General features: G+C 44.6%; 1 protein-coding gene across 7 annotated transcripts in view; it reads right to left on the bottom strand.

The window, feature by feature from the left end:
• Stard13 (StAR related lipid transfer domain containing 13) overlaps nucleotides 1-18,194 on the bottom strand; it is a 204,452-nt gene that overhangs the window by 12,993 nt on the left and 173,265 nt on the right. For 4 of the 7 annotated variants that reach the window (XM_027413756.2, XM_027413758.2, XM_027413760.2 and 1 more), the window contains 4 exons: nucleotides 12,601-13,961; nucleotides 10,934-11,107; nucleotides 9,660-9,876; nucleotides 1,143-1,341 (listed from right to left, as the gene is read on the bottom strand). In XM_027413756.2, the coding sequence (XP_027269557.1) occupies nucleotides 1,143-1,341; nucleotides 9,660-9,876; nucleotides 10,934-11,107; nucleotides 12,601-13,961 (1,951 nt within the window). Of the gene's footprint in view, nucleotides 1-1,142; nucleotides 1,342-9,659; nucleotides 9,877-10,933; nucleotides 11,108-12,600; nucleotides 13,962-14,904; nucleotides 15,018-18,194 lie in introns of those variants that run through there. The other 3 variants (XM_027413757.2, XM_027413759.2, XM_035443197.1) reach the window with 2 other exon arrangements.

Genomic DNA, 18,194 nt, shown 5'->3' on the forward strand with positions numbered 1-18,194 from the left:
GACAAAATAATATTTATTTAGTGTGTCATTCCTTTATGCTGTTTGGATAGGTGGTACTTATAGTCTTCCCTGAATTTGTAATCCATTTCTTAAACACATTTGGCACAGTGTCTATAGCAGGGATCTTCAGATTGGATCAATTCCATCTCAGGATCCACTTGAGGCATATTTTGAAGTAAAAATCAAAGTCTGTGGGCCAGAGTCATTTCCCTCTAAAAACTGATACTTGGGCCATTATGCTCATTGCCAATTTGTAATGATATCATGGTCCTACTGAGAAAAGACTGGCATCCCCTATCTAATGCTTACCTTTGTAACTACATTTAGTAGAATAGGCTTTGGAATCAGTTGGTCTTCTCATTACTATGTTAACTATAGTGGCTTTGTAAAGAATTACTGATTTAATGTCACCTCAAATCTTCTAAGTGAAAATAGAAGCTAGCTGGATTAAGGTACAACCTTGATTTGGTATGCTTACGTTTCACCAGTTAAAATACATCTGATTTCTTGTTTGTTTCCAGTCTTTATAAGACGTTTGACCTTGAATCTACTATCAAATTTTGTATCAGAGAATGTTTACCTTCCAAAAATTAGATTTAATACACACACACACACACACACACACACACACACACACACACCATTCTCTCTCTCTCTCTCTCTCTCTCTCTCTCTCTCTCTCTCTCTCTTTCGGATCCTTTTTTTGTTTTAGATATATTGGAAATATATTGGGAAATTAGCTTGAGACTGCACTAAGTAGGTGTATACTGATATTGGGAAGGCATATCCAGACACATACAAAGGCTACTTCTGAAGAGGTAACTTTTATACACTTCTTCATAGGTTCAAGAACTATTTGTACAATTAAAATTCCATCTCTTACCGGGCTGGGGATGTGGTCCAGCAGCTAAAAGGCTGACTATTTTTACAGAGGAGCTGGGTGCGGGAAACTGCGCCCACATGGTGGCTTACAAATCTCTGTAACTCCAGTTACAGGGTATCTACTGCCCTCTTCTGGCCTCTATGAGCATTGCATTCATGTGGTACACATACACTCATGCAGACACACACACATACATAATATATAAATCTTGAAAATTCCATCCTTTGACAGTTGGGCATACTGTGTTATTGTTACTTACACTGGTAAATGTGGAGGAAGGTCTCGCTGAGCTTGTTGGTGAACAGGGGCTCAGGGAGGTCCCGGAAGAACTGCTTCACCATGTCTGCCACATCATATGCAGATTGGTCTTCGTAACTCACATTCTCAGGGAAGTTCTCATTCATTTGGCGTAGAGCAAGGATTCGAGACTTCACTCCTGACTTTCGGAAAAGACCCACCTGAAATGAGTCACAGGGATGTGTAAGCTAGGTCTCCTTTCTCCTCATAACTTCTTCCTCAGCAGGGTAGGGACCCTGTATGTGAAGAGGTGGCCTGGGGCCCGGACTGGATGAGCTGGAACTCCATCTACCTTCACAATTCTGAATTTCCAGTATAGCTACTTTAGGTAACAGCCAAGCATTGACTCCCTCTTCTATCAAATAAAGACATGAATATTATCTCACCCCACAGAGCTACCGTGGAAACTGAATGTGCAAACACGCATGGGATTTGCTTTGAGAGTTGTAAACTTTTGTAACAATGGATGGTGTAATTGTATTCATTTTTTCAACAAATATCTGTATAAGGCATTCTTATATTAGAAGTCATTAGTGAGCAGAGAAGAAAAAAAAATCTCTTTTCCCTTAACATCTGAACTTTTGTGGGAGAATTTTGAAATGTCCCCCTCATCTGCCCCATGCTGTGAATTTTGGTCAAATGATGTGCTCAGAGAATGGAAGTGTCTCAGAGATGTAGGCATATCCATCCCTTTGGGGAATGAGTTTATGGGGAATGGGCTCCTAAAACAAAATGTTTTCCACACATATTCTGAGTACCTCATTTGATTTTCTTTTTCGAAATACTTGGCATCTGTGACGTGTGTTTTTCACATTATGCCTGGAGCTTTACATGACCAATGGGGGCAGGACATGGCTCATTCCTGGGTGGCTTTTTGTCTATAGTATCATATGTAGGAAATGTAAAAGAAACAGACAGTTAAATAAGAAAAAACTATTTTTTTTAAAGCATGAAGAAGCTGCTTGGTAGAAATCCCGATTCTTCCAGGGTCACACTTCATGAAATCCAAGTATGTGCACAGGTTGTACCTAATGCTCACAATTGTGTCCTACCCATCAACCGCATTGCTTTAAGTCAGCTGATTGCATAAGCTGTGAGGCTGAGCTCTGCACTCAGAGGCATGGACCACTGCTGCCTGTGTGTGCACACTTAAGTGCAGCTGTGCACCCTCCTGTGGAAGGAGACCTTGATCTTTTCTTTTCACCTTGGCTAAAGACTATGGGTTATGAGGCTATTTTCTGGAGACCCCAGACCCATTTCTTACATCCCGTCACAGCCTTTCATCTTTAGCAGTTAGACCCCTTGCTGCCTGATAAACACAGTGTAATGAGCATAGTAACAAATGCCTTTTAGCCAGGTGGTGGTGGCACATGCTAGAACTTTGGAGGCAGAGGCAGGTGGAGCTCTGTGAGTTCCATACCAGCCTGATCTACAGAGCTAGTTCCAGGACAGGCTCCAAAGCTACACAGGGAAACCCTGACTCAAAAAGCCAAAAAAAGTTTTTTTTAGATATGTAAGAACATCTTAGGAACCCCACTATACCCAAGGCTGCACCTGATAACCAGAACTCAGTGACATCACTCACCCAAGATAACCAGACCATCCTAGAATCACATGACACCCACTGGACAGTCTATAAGCAGAGACCAAGAGCAATGCTCTGCTCTGCACTTCTGCAGAAACATCACCTTGATCTGCCCTGTTGCTGGAGAGTCTCCCCTGATCAGGACCCTCAAATCAGAGACTTCTGTTAGAGACTGGACCTGCCCTTCAGCTAAGATACGTCATATATGTGAGCAACCTTGGGGAGATAGACTTAGGACTGTGGTTAGGTATTTAGACTGTGAACCTTGTGTGATGACCCCCAGCATAATAAAACATAATTTTTGTTATACTAGGCATGTTATACTACCTATACTAACTATTGGTGTCTACCATCTTGCTTGTGCCACATAGCAATAAGACACCAAAAAGGTAAGGACCTTAAAAGGGACAAATGAGGTGAGCAGAGCCCTTATGGAACAATGAAGATCCTGAGAGGAACCAGATAGATAAAATTCAGGTGCCTCTAAGGGGTCCTCTACCTCAGACTTGCCCTATCTGAATCACAGCTGAGCTTGCCTGGGCTTAGGTACATGAGCATGGAGTTCCCAACACCCCACCAGCCTCTCAGTTTCTGCTCTCCATTCTCCTCGCTCCCCAGTGACACACAGACTAGCGCATTTCTTTGGGAACAAGGTGGAACAAGGTGGGATGTTCCCGAGAGGCTGGACATTCAATGGCAAGTGGGATCGGCCTTTTCTTTTTCTCAGATACCTGGAGAAACACATGTATATAGCTGCCATACTAACTCTGGTGTCTCTTACTTGTTGCTAGAAATGAAAGCAACAGTATCATCATCATCATCATCATCAAACTACAGGAACAAGAGGCAAGTTCTAAGCCATTAGAGAGTTTGTACATGTCAGCTGCATGTCCACAGGGGAAATTAAACATTGCTAGATCCTTTGGTCATAAAAACAGATTCTTAGGAATAGCTCCTTGCATTCCAGGGCTTATCTCCGATATGCAGGCAGATTGCTATCTAACGTCCTAGTTACTTTGTTCCAAGTTTGTAGTGTCTAGAAAATGCATCTTTAGCTATCTTTGGATGATTCTCCACACTGAATCCGGAGAACATTTATTTTTCCTGCTCTGGCAAGGATTTCAAATTGCTGCACAGTGCACAGGAAGAAAGTATTCATGGTCAGTAGGGATAAAAGAAAAAAGAAAAGAAGTCAAGATAGGTAGCAGGTGCTCGTTGACATGAGATCAGCTTCGATTTGTTTACACCCTTGAGTCTGTGACTTGGGAAGCAGGCTCTGAACTGTGCACACTTCAAACCTGGGCTCCACTGGTCTTTGGAGGCTTGCAGTACCCTGAGGGTGTGTCCTTAATCGTGACTCACAACTCTTTATCCTCATTTAATTGTTTTCCCTCCTAGCAGAGAAACATCAGTGGATGCTTGCACTGCTATGGTCCAGCTCTCCCCTTGGGCCCACTGTGTCCTGTGGCTCTTTGGGAGTCTGCACACATGGACATCCCAATGTTCTCTTTGTGTTGTTTGGGTCCCAAGTTTCTCCTTTCAGAAAACATTGTGATTTCAATTATTTTAAATCTGTCTGGGGCACTCTAGCTGCAGGCTCTGAGGGGCCCCTTCTCCCAGTTCGCAGGCTTTTTTGGAGGGTCATAGAGAATTGATTCATTCTGCTTTCGCTTCTGACAAAAGACCTCTTGCTCCCCCACCCATGCCCCATAGAATGTGGGCGACATTCCTGAGTTCTGTGTGTTGTGTTGGAAGCCTAGAAGAAAAACTGCTTTCCTATACTTAGAAAAGGCAAAGCAGCTTCAAAAAACCAGATCAGATTCTAGGGACAATAGCTAAGAAAGCCCAAGAAATGCAGTCTTCAAGAAGACATCGGTGAGCTGACAAATGAACAGACCTAGCCTAGGAATTTCTGTTGTCCGACTCTCACTGTTTCAGTGTGAATGAGGTGGTGAATTCTCTGAAGTCTGAGGACTGGGTTTTCTGTTAGTGGCAGTCAGCAGTACCTGGACACAGTAAGAAGACTATTTTCCTAAAGAAGTGGCAGTGCTGAGCCAAAAGGAGGGTGTCTCCTATCTACCTGTGAAGGATAGCTAATTGCCAACAGCTTTGCCAACACTAAGCTTTGCTGTGTTCCAAGTAAAAAACAGAAAGTGCCTGCTGTTGAGAGGCCACCCAGGTCCTTGTGAGTGAGGTCAAGTAGGGTGACATGTCTTCCACTTCTATGTCTGTCACAAGTGAGTGGGCAACCTGGGTGGTTGTACCCGGGGTGGAGGCCCACAGTCTCTTGAAGGCTTTGTTGTCAGTTTTGAGGTTTCGCAGAGGTTAGAGCACCTGGTTAGAGCAGAGGACCTGGGTTCAGTTCCCAGTACCCACATGGAGGCTCACAATGATCCATAACTCCACTTCCAGGGACACCCTCTTCTGGCCTGTGTGGACATCAGGCATGCATAGTACACATTGGCACATGCAGGCAAAAACAATCATATACATAAGATTAAAACTGACTAAATCTTTAAAAATTATGAAAAAAAAAACTGACCAAGGAATCCTACATTTTCATGTTGTACTGGGTGCCAGAAATTACACAGCAGGCTTTCTCTTTAAGTGCCGTCAATGCATCTCCAATGCTCCAGTCTGTAGGAGGTGGGCGGGGCTCAGCTGTGAAAAACCCACTGCACAAGCAGCTCTCTGGCCTGTGAGCTCCCCACTGAATGGCAGGACGGGCAGTGAGTGTCCCTTTGAGTCACTTATATTCTTTTTCGCTTTTGTTTTCAATCCCTAAACCCAGCTACCTAAAGGGCTCTGGGAGTAGTTGATATAGAAGGTCCCAGCTCATCCTTTATCGTGTCTCAGGGAGTCAGCTGACAAAGTGATGAGCAGACAGCAGGTAGAGAACACTTCCAGTGAGTGTGAAGTGTCTTCCTCGAGTTATTAGGGTTTTAAATCTTGTGGCTCCATTAGAAGGAGTGGTTGGGCGCTGAGTGCTGCATTAGAATTCAAATTCATCTAAATATTATTAAGTCTCCGCCTTGGCATCCTGTTTATGCTAATCCTTGCAGGGCTTAATGATGTTTATCAGGACGTCCATTTCCACTTCTTTAGAAATGGGCTCAGCTAATGAAGAAAGGTTGGTTTTATTCAGAGAGAGTCATAAGTGGAGTGCGATGGGCAGTGTTGGCTTAGTCTTTCGATGCAGGGGCTTCGAGGCAAGAGCCAGGGGTGACCTATGTTGCATCGGACGGGGTGATTCAGGATAGCCATGAAAGCTCACACAACAAAGTAAGGCTAGTCTTCTAGGCTGCCATGTCTGAATACAAATGGCTGACAATTGAAGGCTAAACCTCTTCATTTCATCTGCAGCCATCTGCACGGGTGAAGATGGATACGCTGCGGTTCCTCATCTATGAACTGCACCTCGCTGGGGAGGAAGAGAAGTAAGGTGCTGGCCCTGTGCTCTGATGGCCCTCTGATGAGTGCTGATACTCCAGGGGAATGTTTAGCCTTTGGGAAGGGACCCCGACAATTGTACACTGTGCTCAATGCCAGAGCCCCCAGGCATTCAGATGATGGTTCCCATAGAATGTAGCTTAAGGGAAGATGCTTGAGGGGAATTCTTGTCTTCCACAATCCTGGGTTGAGCATGCAAGGCCCTGTGCAGAAGCGAATCTTTTCAGTTCCAGTGAGATGCCATTGGCAGAGAAAGAGCACCTGCTTCCTGTCCCCTTCCTAGCCCTGCCTCCTGCTCTGTTTTTTTTTTTTTTGTTGTTGTTGTTTTGTTTTGTTTTGTTTTTTGTTTTTCCAGACAGGGTTTCTCTGTGACTTTGGAGGCTGTCCTGGAACTAGTTTTTGTAGATCAGGCTGGTCTTGAATTCACAGAGATCCACCTGTCTCTGCCTCCCAAGTGCTGGGACTAAGGAGTGCACCACCACTGCCCGGCTTTTCTTTTTTTAATATTTATTTATTAAATATACAGTGTTCTGTCTGCATGTGTGCCTTCAGGCCAGAAGAGGTACCAGATCTCATTACATATAGTTGTGAGCCACCATGTGGTTGCTGGGAACTGAACTCAGGACCTCTGGAAGAGCAGCCAGTGCTCTTAACCTCTGAGCCATCTCTCCAGCCCCCAGCCTCCTGCCCTTTGGGTTCATTAGCTTTCGTGTGCACTAGATCTCCAGGGCAGCCTCCCCTCCCCACTCCTCCAGATTCTCTTGGCATCTTCTTGCGTCTCTAGCTTTCCTTGTTTCTGCTCTTCTGTCAGCTCTCTGCCACCTGGAGGCACTGTCTCTGTGCTCCCCTATATGTGACATGCAAAGGGAGGGCCAGACACAAGGTAGGGCCATTGCAGGGTCAAGTTGGACAGTAGCTATGTCCCTCCAGCTGTTTTCTTGCGACTGACCCAAGAGAAGCACTGCCTTCCCTGCTGGCTACATTGCTCATCTGTGTCCTTGGCGGGCTTTTCCCAGCAAAGCTCTGCACACATTTTTTCCACTATGGGATTCTTGGAGACTGATCCCAGGGAGAAGCCAGTAGTAGGGCTGAATGCCCATTTTCCTTTCTTCCTAAGACTTACTTTTCTCTCTACAGTTCTGGCTTCAGAAGGGAGATGAGATTAGTCATAGGGGTGACTCCAGTGCAGACATCACTAAGAATCTATGGGACAGGGGTGGGTGGGGGTGGGGTTTCTATCCAGTGGCATTTCAATTCGTTTATTTACATCCAAACTGGTTTAAGAAAGAAGATGACTTATAATGATCTACAAAAGATTCACTGAAAGATATTAGAAAGGAGAATTACAATGAAGGGAAAATAAAAAGGGGGGGGGGTAACTGAAGCTGGGAATGAGGTTGCAAGGAATTTGTGTCCCAAAGAAGTACCAATATCTACCACAGGCACAATGCACATTTGGCTCTGAGCTCTCTGGCAGGCGGTACAGAGAGGAAAACACACCCAGTCAGATGAACTTGGAGTTTACAATCCAAAACCCAGGCTAGTGGGCCAAAAGAAACACATGGCTCTCAAGTACTGAAGCCAGGGGTGAGGGGGCTCTTCCTCTCATTCTCACAGAAAGGGCATTCCATGACACAATGGCCAATGTCGCCAACAAAATCTTGACAGTGGATTTATCAATGAGGGTTGTAGTGGAGGGCAGCGTCACACCCAGTCCAATGGGGACAACCTTCTCATGGTGCAGTGGCTAAAGCAACGAAAAGTGAAGGTAGATTTAGGGGATGTTGACCTCACTGTGGAGACCGGGGTATTAACACTGCCTCTGGTAAGTGGGGAAAAGGGAGGCAAGGAGAACAGAACACGTGGTACACTTGTCTGAAACATAAGTTACTACTGGGGACCCGATTGTGGATGGAATGCCTTCCCTTTAGTTGTTCCTAGCGTCTGTCACTTGTCTTGTGAGTGATTTTGTTGCCCATGCATTTGGTGCACACTGTCCTTAGGATTTCAGGAAGAGTTAAGAACTCTTGAGAAAACCATGAAAGAGGGGGTTCTTGTATACACCTTTACAAAAACTCAGAGGCCTGGAAAAAGTGTTTGCATCCAAAGCTATGTACTCTCCATGAAACAGAATCTTGGATACGTACCAACAAACCAACCAAATGTAACTGGGGCCATAAAGTAGTATCAGAGGGCATGGCTGTAATACCTTTGCCATTGGAAAAGAGATTTAAGTTTTTTCTCAGTTTTTTTTCTGATTATATGTGTATTTGTGGTGGAACCACTACTGAAAAAAAATTACAAATCAGTAACCAGATTCATTGGCTTGCTCTATTATGCTGCTACAATAAATGCCAGACATTTTGTTGAAAACAAAATAGCCATCTACCCAAATATCCAAAACAGTAGCCACCTGTCCTGTACTATGACATAAAAATATGCAAAACTGTGCATCTGCATATTCTCTAGATAATAAAAGCCTAAGGAGATCACTAGCTAGTTCAACCAAAGACACTTGCAAATGGCATTCACTTCATCAAGACGTCATTGTGATTTAAGTATGGTCTCTGTTTTGATATGGCTCCAAGTGTCAACAGCCAAGATCTTTGATTTCACATAGCTGAGCCCCTTCCTGCCCACTGAGTAAATCAACAAAACACAGCTGAGAAGGTTGTTGTGGGTTTTCCTCCACGATCCATGAGTGTGCCGAACCAAGATGGCTACGGAACGCTGGAAGCATGGCTGCTCAAGGGGGCAGTCATTATTTTGGGCAGAGTATGGAAGAGAGGAGTGGATGGTAATTTGGAGGAGCTTTGTAAATTATGGGATGGATCTCATTCTGTGCTAGGTCAGAGCCCACCATCATCATAGCCCTCAAACTGTCCTGGAAGCAGAAACTGATCGGAGTGTTTCCTTCCTGTGACCTTTCCCAGCAACGCTCAGGCAAGGGGCTGTTTAATTCAGCTGATGTGCCTTTCACATTTTACTTGTGAATTTTGAAAAAAAAATAAGTAAATCTGTTTTGCCCATTGTGCTGCTTTGAGAAGTTAATAAAGGGAAACACAGAACTAAAATCTTTTTTTCATCCGGAAACTGTGTAACCGTGATAAAAGAATGCCCTGGAGTGAATAATAACATCGGGTTAGTAATTTAAAAGGTAGTGCAGTCCACAGCTTGATTCCCAAGTTCAACGGAGTGCAAATTAGAAATTACAGATGCCAGTTATTAACACCAACTTCCTTTGATTACCCAGAGTGTTACTCAAGTAGGCGAGGAGGGAACGTGGTCCAAATCTAGACAGGGATGTAGCCTGGCCATGTTAAACCTTGGCATTGAAGATATTAGTGCTGTTTACTTTTGGTGAGGTATGCCTTGTACTGGAAAGGCCCAACCCAGTCCACCATCCCCTCACCCCAAGCCCATGTTTAGGATTTACCACTCTACCTGATCCAGACAGTTGCTACGTAGATACCTCAGTGCTTGTTGAATGCTCTGAGGCAGGGGCTGTCCTGTTCTCTGGACATGGACTATGAGAGGAACACCAAAGACAGCCTTGTCTTTGTAGTCAGGCACCTTCATCCTCTTCATGAACTTTGGAACGGACCTGGAATTCACAGAAACCAGGTCATGCAAGGCCCCTGGGGCGCACCGTGCAGAGAGGCTGTGGAAGCAAGCAAGAGGGAGGCCAAGCTCCGGTTGGAATATCTCAGAGGCAAAGGCAGAATCAACCTTCTCTACGTCAATCACAGTCCAGGGTGCTCTATGAGCTGCCCTTGTCTACGTGTCATTTCTGTTAAACAATATGATTCACATTAGCAAATTGTCTTGGTAGCTCTGTTTTTCATGTCGGGAGTGGTGGGCACTTTTCCAATTTAATTGTGACTGGAAACAGCTCTCATATGGAGAACACTTAAAACTCCCCAATGGAACAAAACAAATTGTGTGTAAAACTTACAAGAGAAAGAATAAATCTGGTTGGGGTTGAAGAAACTGAAGTGGGGGACAAGATGAATCATATTTTGTTGGCTATGTCTTTAGTTTTCTAGAGCTGGCTTTATATTTTAAAGGGGATTTTAATACACGTGCATACATTGATTTGATCACACAATTTATAACCTTTGAGAACAATTTTATAAACACACCATTGATTCTTTTATACATATGACATAATGCTGTATGTTTTTCAAATCCACTCATGCATTCATCCCCAGTAAGTCTGCATACACTATTGATTTCATCAACTCCTTAATTCCAAAGGTATACTGCAAAAATCTCATTTTTACTTGCCAGTGGAAGCAGAAATGTACTTGAAGAATTAGTGAATCAATGCTGTAAGGGGTGGGTTCTGCACCCGGCCACAAGGTCCCAATGACAGATGTTTCTCCACAAACTGCCAGCAATATTTTGTGACAGGTTTATTTCTAATTCCTCTCTTCACAGTTTATCACCCTTTGCTGCCCTTGTTTCTGTCTCAGAACCCGACTCCCTTCCCTGGAAACCAACTGAGAGGTACAAATAAAGCAGTGTTTCCCGCGTGCTTCAGCAGGCCTAACTTGGCTGCCCAGAGGGCAGATGACAAGCAGAAGGCTCCGTGGTTTCCGGGAGAGGGAAATGCAGACAGTGTTCAGTTCTCCAGACACCCGAATATAAACGCTGGAGGCTTTTTGCAACTGCATACTTAACTCTGAACATGTGATCCCTTGGTATGTGCTACGTACCAGGTCCAGCCATGCTTGTTGGACATGGAGCACTTCTCCATGATGGCTGTGAGACGAAGCAGCGAGAAGCGCTGGAACAAGTTCAGCTGAGCCGCAGTCTGGCTGCTGATATGCAGGGTGGCTGGAGATGGCTGAGGCTGGTGTGAGAGCTGGAAGCTACTCCATCGTAGTCTCCTGGAAGAGAGATGGTCAGAGCTGCCAGTCACTCAGTTGATGGTATCTGGGAAGCTCAAACTAGCTAGCCCTTAGGTACAAATGACTGCCCAGGAGTTTCTGAACCAAGAAAATCACAGGGCAGAAGGAACAAAGACAGACCCGGGGCTTAACACATTGTGTAAACCCAGAATAGGGAATATTTTGGTAATTTCATCGTGGGATTTAAATAAGTGATATCATAATCCTTTTTTAAGACTGCTTACTTTCAAATTCAATTCCAAAGTGTTCAGGGTAGCTAAGTCAGGTGTGTGTGTGTGTGTGTGTGTGTGTGTGTATTCATGAGCACCTGTATGTATGGAAAAGTGACAGATGACAAAAAGAGAAAGAAAAAGTAAGATGACAGATGGAGAGACAGATGGAGACAGAGACATGAAGAGATAGACAAAGAGATAGAGACAGACAAAACAGGAGGCATGGGGAGGGAGGGAGAGAGAGAGAGAGAGAGAGAGAGAGAGAGAGAGAGAGAGAGAGAGAGAGAATATATATAATATACACCAGGGAGATTCTCAAACAGTGAGGTTGTACAGCATTTCCTACTTTTTTATGCCTGCCTCCTCACTGTCCTTTGTGGTGGAGATGGCATCTGAAGGTATCAGGCACTGGAACCCCGGTGGCACACATGGATGATGGGAGTCAGAGCCCCTCAGTTCATTTCCTGGGGCGCTTCTGCACATCAGCTTTGTGTGCTGTGTGAACAGTTAACTTGAACAGCCAGGAGCAGGTACAAGGCATAAACATGCCTTAGATTTCATAGAAATATAAATAAAACTGTGCACAGGGACTGAGCCACATTTGTCTGTGACCCTCCATCTACAGTGTTTGTTTAGAATTTTCATGACCAAAACTAAGTTTGAAATAAAGTGCAAACAAAAATGAATGTGTACTGCCAGGCATTGGTGGTGCACGCCTTTAATCCCAGCACTCAGGAGGCAGAGGCAGGAGGATCTTTGTGCGTTCGAGGCCAGCCTGGTCTCCAGAGCGAGTGCCAGGATAGGCTCCAAAGCTACACAGAGAAACCCTGTCTCAACACCCCCCACCCCCCAAAAAAATGAATGTGCACCAACATGGATTCAGTCTCTCTGCCTGTAAAAACAACTCCTCTGTTGAAATAATAATTCCTAACCATGTGTGCACTTAGAACAGCCCCAGGTGATCACAGTCTATCCATCTGTGTTAAGGGATAACCAAAGAGGGGCAGGTGAGAAGGCTCAACAGCTAAAAGCACTGTATGCGCTTGCAGAGGACCTGGGTTAGATTCTCAGCACCCACACACATGGTGGCTCACAAACATCTGTAACTCTAGTTCGGGGGGGGGGGGGAATCTGATGCCCTCTTCTGATCTCCAAGGGTACTACGAACACTCATACACACAAAGTAATAAAAACAACAACAAAAAAGCACAGCCACCACAAAACAGAAGAATCATAACGTTGTAATAGCACGTGACCCACCTGTTTGGCCTAGTCAGAGAGGCCCCCACACCAGAGTCCCTTCTTTCTTTGACCCCAGCTGCCTCCGATTCATTCAGAGAAGTCCCATCCCTTTCCACATCACTGGGTGTTGTCCGACCTTCTGAGACTGAGTTGCCTTCAAAATCTAAAGTGATCTGATTGGGAGACGGAAATGGGGATAAACCAGGCTCCCCTGTCAACACATCGTGACTCTGCAGTTCCGGTAAGATATGTTTTGACCAGTCATCTACCACCTCTTGGATGCCGTTGACATGCTGCAAAATGGCATCCAGCTGTGGGAGGAGGCCATCTTTCTCCAAGTCCAACAGATCTCCTGTGCTGGCGTACAGATGCGAGCCGGGGACATTGTCATAGATACTGACTCTGCTGGCTCTGTGGCAGGATGCCATGAGCCTGGGTTCCCTCATGCCCGGGCCCTGCTGTCTGCCCAGGGAGATGCCCCCGGTCCTCCAATTGACCCCGTTGCTGTTGTCTGTGGGTGAGAGACTCTCTATAGACAGTGCCTTGGGGAACGTTCCTGGTTTGTGATCCTTGGGAATATGCACCACCAAGTTCTCTTGAGAGTGAAATCCATGCTTGTGATTTTGGTCCCAGGTATCTGGTAGCTCTGTCCCTGCCAGCACATCCAGGTCCTCCAGGTACATGCCCCCACGCTTGTTGGCCTCATGGTGGCACTTGCGCTCCTTCGTACATGGAGTGCTCACTCGGCTGCTGTTCTCCAAGGGGCTGCTCTCACCACTTGACTTCCTGGAGCATGGAAGCCCTTTCCTGCAGGCAGCTGGGGGTGAGGTCTGCACATCTCCATTGGGCATCTGAACATGCTGCATGGCCTTAAAGGACTCTGGCTCCTGCTGCAGCACAGGCCCACTGATGACCAGGCCACCTGTCCGCCCTGACCCCTTATGCCTCCCGTGTGCCCCCTTAGTGCGAAGGGTATCCATGCGTTTCAAAAACGATTTGGCCCTGGCCCTGGCCGGTTTCTCATTCTTGGGGTGAGAAGGGTAGCTGAGACTGTCTCGGGGAGACTGTGGGAGGCTGCTGCTAACCTGGGTGCCCTCCAGCACCAGCGTGTTGTCGGCACACTGATGCCCCGACTGGCTGCGGCTGTCACTGCCCCCACTGCTTTCGCTGTGAATGGAGCAGACCTCTGGCTCACTCAGGTCCGTAAGCACACTCTCACTGCTGGTCGTGTTTCTCATCCTAGGGCCTCCTGGGGACCCGTTTCTGTCTGCCCCGGGGAACAGTGTGTGCAGGTCATCCACACGGGACCACCTGCGGCTGGTTCTCTGGAAAGTCCATTTGTTGCTGATGCACAGGTCTTCCTCATCCGAGTCGTCACCCTGCAGCAAAACATAAGGAAAACGCTCATGTCCACAGATCGTGGTGCTACCATCGTGTTCCCTCTGTCTTCCCATATATGCATGTATATGAAATACATGTGTAAGATGTATGAAAACTTTTATATATATATATATATATATATATATATATATATATATATATATATATAATTTTATTTCCCAACCCTTCCTTTGCTTCTAAGCTTTCCCTTGCTAGGTACTGAGTGTGCAAGCACCACACCACCTGATCAGACAGTGCAGCCTTTCCAAAGCCATTCGTCTCCACCAATACAGGGCACTTCTTTTCTCCCCAAACACCTCTCTGCTAAGTTCAAGGACCACTGTTTATAGCTCTCCTTCTCCTAACCTCAGCCTCATTACACCTTGAAGGTGACATCTAAAAACCTCGATTCCTGTCATACATTCCCCATAAGAGTTACCAGCGAAGTCACAGGCTGAACTCTGAAAAGTGAAGTCCGCACCAAACTAAAGCTCACACTTGAAGAGAGCCCAACCCCGCCGTTCTGGGGACCAGTCTCCTTGTGTTTAATGAACTTGAATCACAGTGCCTTCAGCTGCACACACCTTCCAGTTGCCGTGGTTGCAAAGTTTTGCATTCTTCATGTCACACACTGACCTATCTGTTTTTTGCTGGAATTTGCAGCCTGTGACACACAGAAGTCTTCATTTCCTGAGGCTAGCAGTGTCCCTGTTCGTTTTGTGTATCCCCGAGGCCCAGAAATCATTTACTTCCCCAAATGAATGGCGACATCAGCTCCCACCCTCTCCTCACCACGGTGATCACTAAGACCCAACTTAGAGCTGTTTTTCAGATTAATTCCCAGGTTTGTGTCTTCATTCTCATTTTCTTACTCAACACCACACTCTGAATGTATTACAGGAAAAAACTGACTCCTGATCTTTAGAATGTTCCCCTTCTCACCAGCTTCTCATAATGTTATCCATTCTCTCAGCTTAGATGCCTCCTGCCTGAGCGCCTGCTTTCTCAAGTGTTAGGAACAGGGCCTTCGTTTATTCATGGTACTCATAGTTAGCTTCTCCCCAGTGCCACACCCATAAGAACTGTTTAATTCCCGATGTTGGTTGAATTTATCTTTCTTTGGTGTCTGGTTAAAAGCCTTGGCTACCTCCTCTGAAGTAACTTTCCACTACCTACAAAGTCAGGCTAAAAATAGGCTCTGACTCATAAGTTTTCCTCAGGGAATTAAATAAGGCTGTGCATTTAGCAGGGGAGTTTTGTTCTTTTCAATGTTTGTTCCCTTGTTTGTCTATCTTTTTACTCCTCTAACATCTGCCTTAGCTCCCTAACCTTCCAATTTATTGTTTTCAAGTCACTGGACTCCTCTCTCGGAAGGCTTAATCCATGCAAAGCCAGGCTCTGAGCTGGACTCAGTTGGGATATTCAAGCATTAAGGTGGAAGGAATGACGTAGTCAAAGGCACTCCCAGGAATTTCACGGCAGTGCCACCACAGTGGGAAGATTTAGCTTTGATTTTTTTTTTAATTGTGCCTTTAATCCCAGCACTTGGGAGGCAGAGGCAGGCAGGTCTCTGTGAGTTTGAGGACAGTCTGGTGTACAGAGCGAGTTCCAGGTCTCCAGGACTGCTTCACAGAGAAACCTTGTCTCAAAAAACCAAAACAACAACAACCACAACAAGCCAAACAACAAAAAAATTGTATAACATTTCAGTGAAATAAATTGAAAAATTAAAACTGTGCACACAGAGCTAGGGTAACTCAAAATAGACCTTCTGATACTTTCTAGTTCCTGTCATGATTTTTCTCATAAGACAAAATAAAATAGCAACAAGAAAACATCAGAGCTGTTGATCCATAAGGCACCTCACAGCTGAGGCTGAACTTTCTGGATTTCACAGCACATTTTGGGGAGCGTGTGAGAAGGTGACAAAATTGTAGGGTAGGCAAATGAAGGAGCCACTACTTTTAAAGAAAATACAGATGCTTTAAAACAGAAACTATAATATTTAATGTTGGTTCCAGCTGCTCTCTCTGCCCCATCACTAACACTAGAAAACCACATACAAGTTGGATAAGGTCTCCTTTATTTAGGTTAAGAAAGGATGCCAAGCCAGGCTCTCAAGACTGGAGCCAGAGAGCTGGTCCCTTCTGTGGGGCTCAAATTGCTTATTTATTACCCCAGCCTTAGCCTGCAGGAGAATGGTCACAACCAACCCAAGGCATCTGACAAACGGTAGCTCCTAGACTCCTTGAGAAAGAGGAGCAGCAGAGGGCAGTTAAGTTCTTTGAACCAAATCAAGTAAAGGAAACCAAAGAGGGGTTGGGGGGAGGGGGCCAAGGAAAATGAAAACAGCACCATGACTCTTCAGCATTCAGTGCTGAAAACAATCAAAAGCAACCCTGTTCTGCATCTTTCAAACTACTGATGGTGCCTGAGGGTGAGAGCTGTATTTTCCCTCACTGCAGAGAAGATGCAACCATATAGCACCAACGCACAAAGCATCAAGCTGGGAATAACCATCCTCATTTGCTTGTTTGTCTGGATTGGGCTTCCCCAACCCAAATAATTCAATTCTAGCATGCTCCAAAATCCAAACATTTGCAAGCACTGACATGATGCTGTAGATAAAAATGTTCACACCTGGGCTTGTGTAATGAGTTGTAATTTAAAAAAATGCAGGCATACTGAAACTGTACACAATTACCTCATGGTCATATGCACAAGATGTTCATGAAATAGCAATTAATTTCATGCTTAGATTTTGTTCTCATCCCCATATAATATAGATATTACACATACACAGTGTACAAATATTACCCATACACATATAAAAGCATACACATTATGCATATACAAATATCAAGGTTCCAGAAATATTTAAATAGGAATCACCGCCAGTCCAATCTTCATTTCAGATAAGGCATATTCAACCTGTAGTCTGGTTTAGTCTATTTATTTCTAAAAAACTGTTGCATGTGAAATCACAACATTATTTAGCAATGTGACACATAGCCCTAACCATGTAAAAAAACACCGTTGTTCCAAAGTGTAAGTTTCCTTCACATACTTGGGACAAAGTAAAGTATTAGGTCCATGGCAGACTCCGCTGTAGGACTTGTAGTATATTAACTGTTTAAGAGACTATCAGATTCACTGGTTGGTCCTTTCTTTTTGGACTGGAAACAGTCTGTGTTTATATAGAACTGTGTAATGGAGATATAGAGATCTGAACATGTTTATAGAGCAAAAGACATCTCAAACTGACTTTATTCTTCGGCCGGAATGGTTTAGCATGCTACAGAAACACAACGGACACAGAACATCAGAATTCAGCAAGTCAGTAGATAAAGTTCTGTTGGGATGCTGCAGTAAAGAAGGTGGCTAACTGTGCTGGATGCTGAGAGGGTTTGTTAGTAAGTGAAAATGGGTACCACCACCAAGGCATGATCAAAAGACATGAAGCAGCTGCGGAACGGATCTCTGGAGGTATGCCCGGGGTCATGCCACTTTAAGATTAGTGTTAAAACGGAGAATTTATGCTTTTTTTTTTTTGGTTTTTTGAGACAGGGTTTCTGTGTGTAGCTTTGGAGCCTATCCTGGCACTCACACTGGAGACCAGGCTGACCTCGAACTCACAGAGATCCACCTGCCTCTGAGAATTTATGCTTTTAAAACACAAAGATAGCATAAGTCATGCCCGAAGGATCCTAAGCTGGGTACCCCCTTTAGGAATCAGTTTTCTGCATCACAATATGAAAGATGACTATATATATTATATATATATATATATATATTATAAATATGTTATTCGTTCATAAGCAGAACTAAATGTAACTATATGTGACAAAGCTACCTAAACCTCAAAGTAATAGATAGATCTGATTATCATAGTCAGAGACACAGGGTGAGCACTGCTGGCAATGCCCCCATACACCAAATCTGAGATCTACAATCAGTGAAAGTTTTGAAGGCTAACACGACAATACAAATGAAAGGCTGTATACCAATGAAACTTTACTTCATAGGGTTAGAGACAGTTCAGTTGTTAAAGGTTCAGGCTCACACCTAAAATGATAAGAGTTCAATTCCCAGCACGCAGAGATTTCATGGCATCCACATACAGGCAGACATCAAGAAAAAGAAAGTTTAAAAAAATAACAGAATAAATCTCTAACAAAAGAATGAATGAATTTCATGTAAAGACTTGGGCCCATCACCAAAATACCTTTTTG

Source organism: Cricetulus griseus, chromosome 4 (assembly GCF_003668045.3).
Source record: "Cricetulus griseus strain 17A/GY chromosome 4, alternate assembly CriGri-PICRH-1.0, whole genome shotgun sequence".
Taxonomy (NCBI): domain Eukaryota; kingdom Metazoa; phylum Chordata; class Mammalia; order Rodentia; family Cricetidae; genus Cricetulus; species Cricetulus griseus.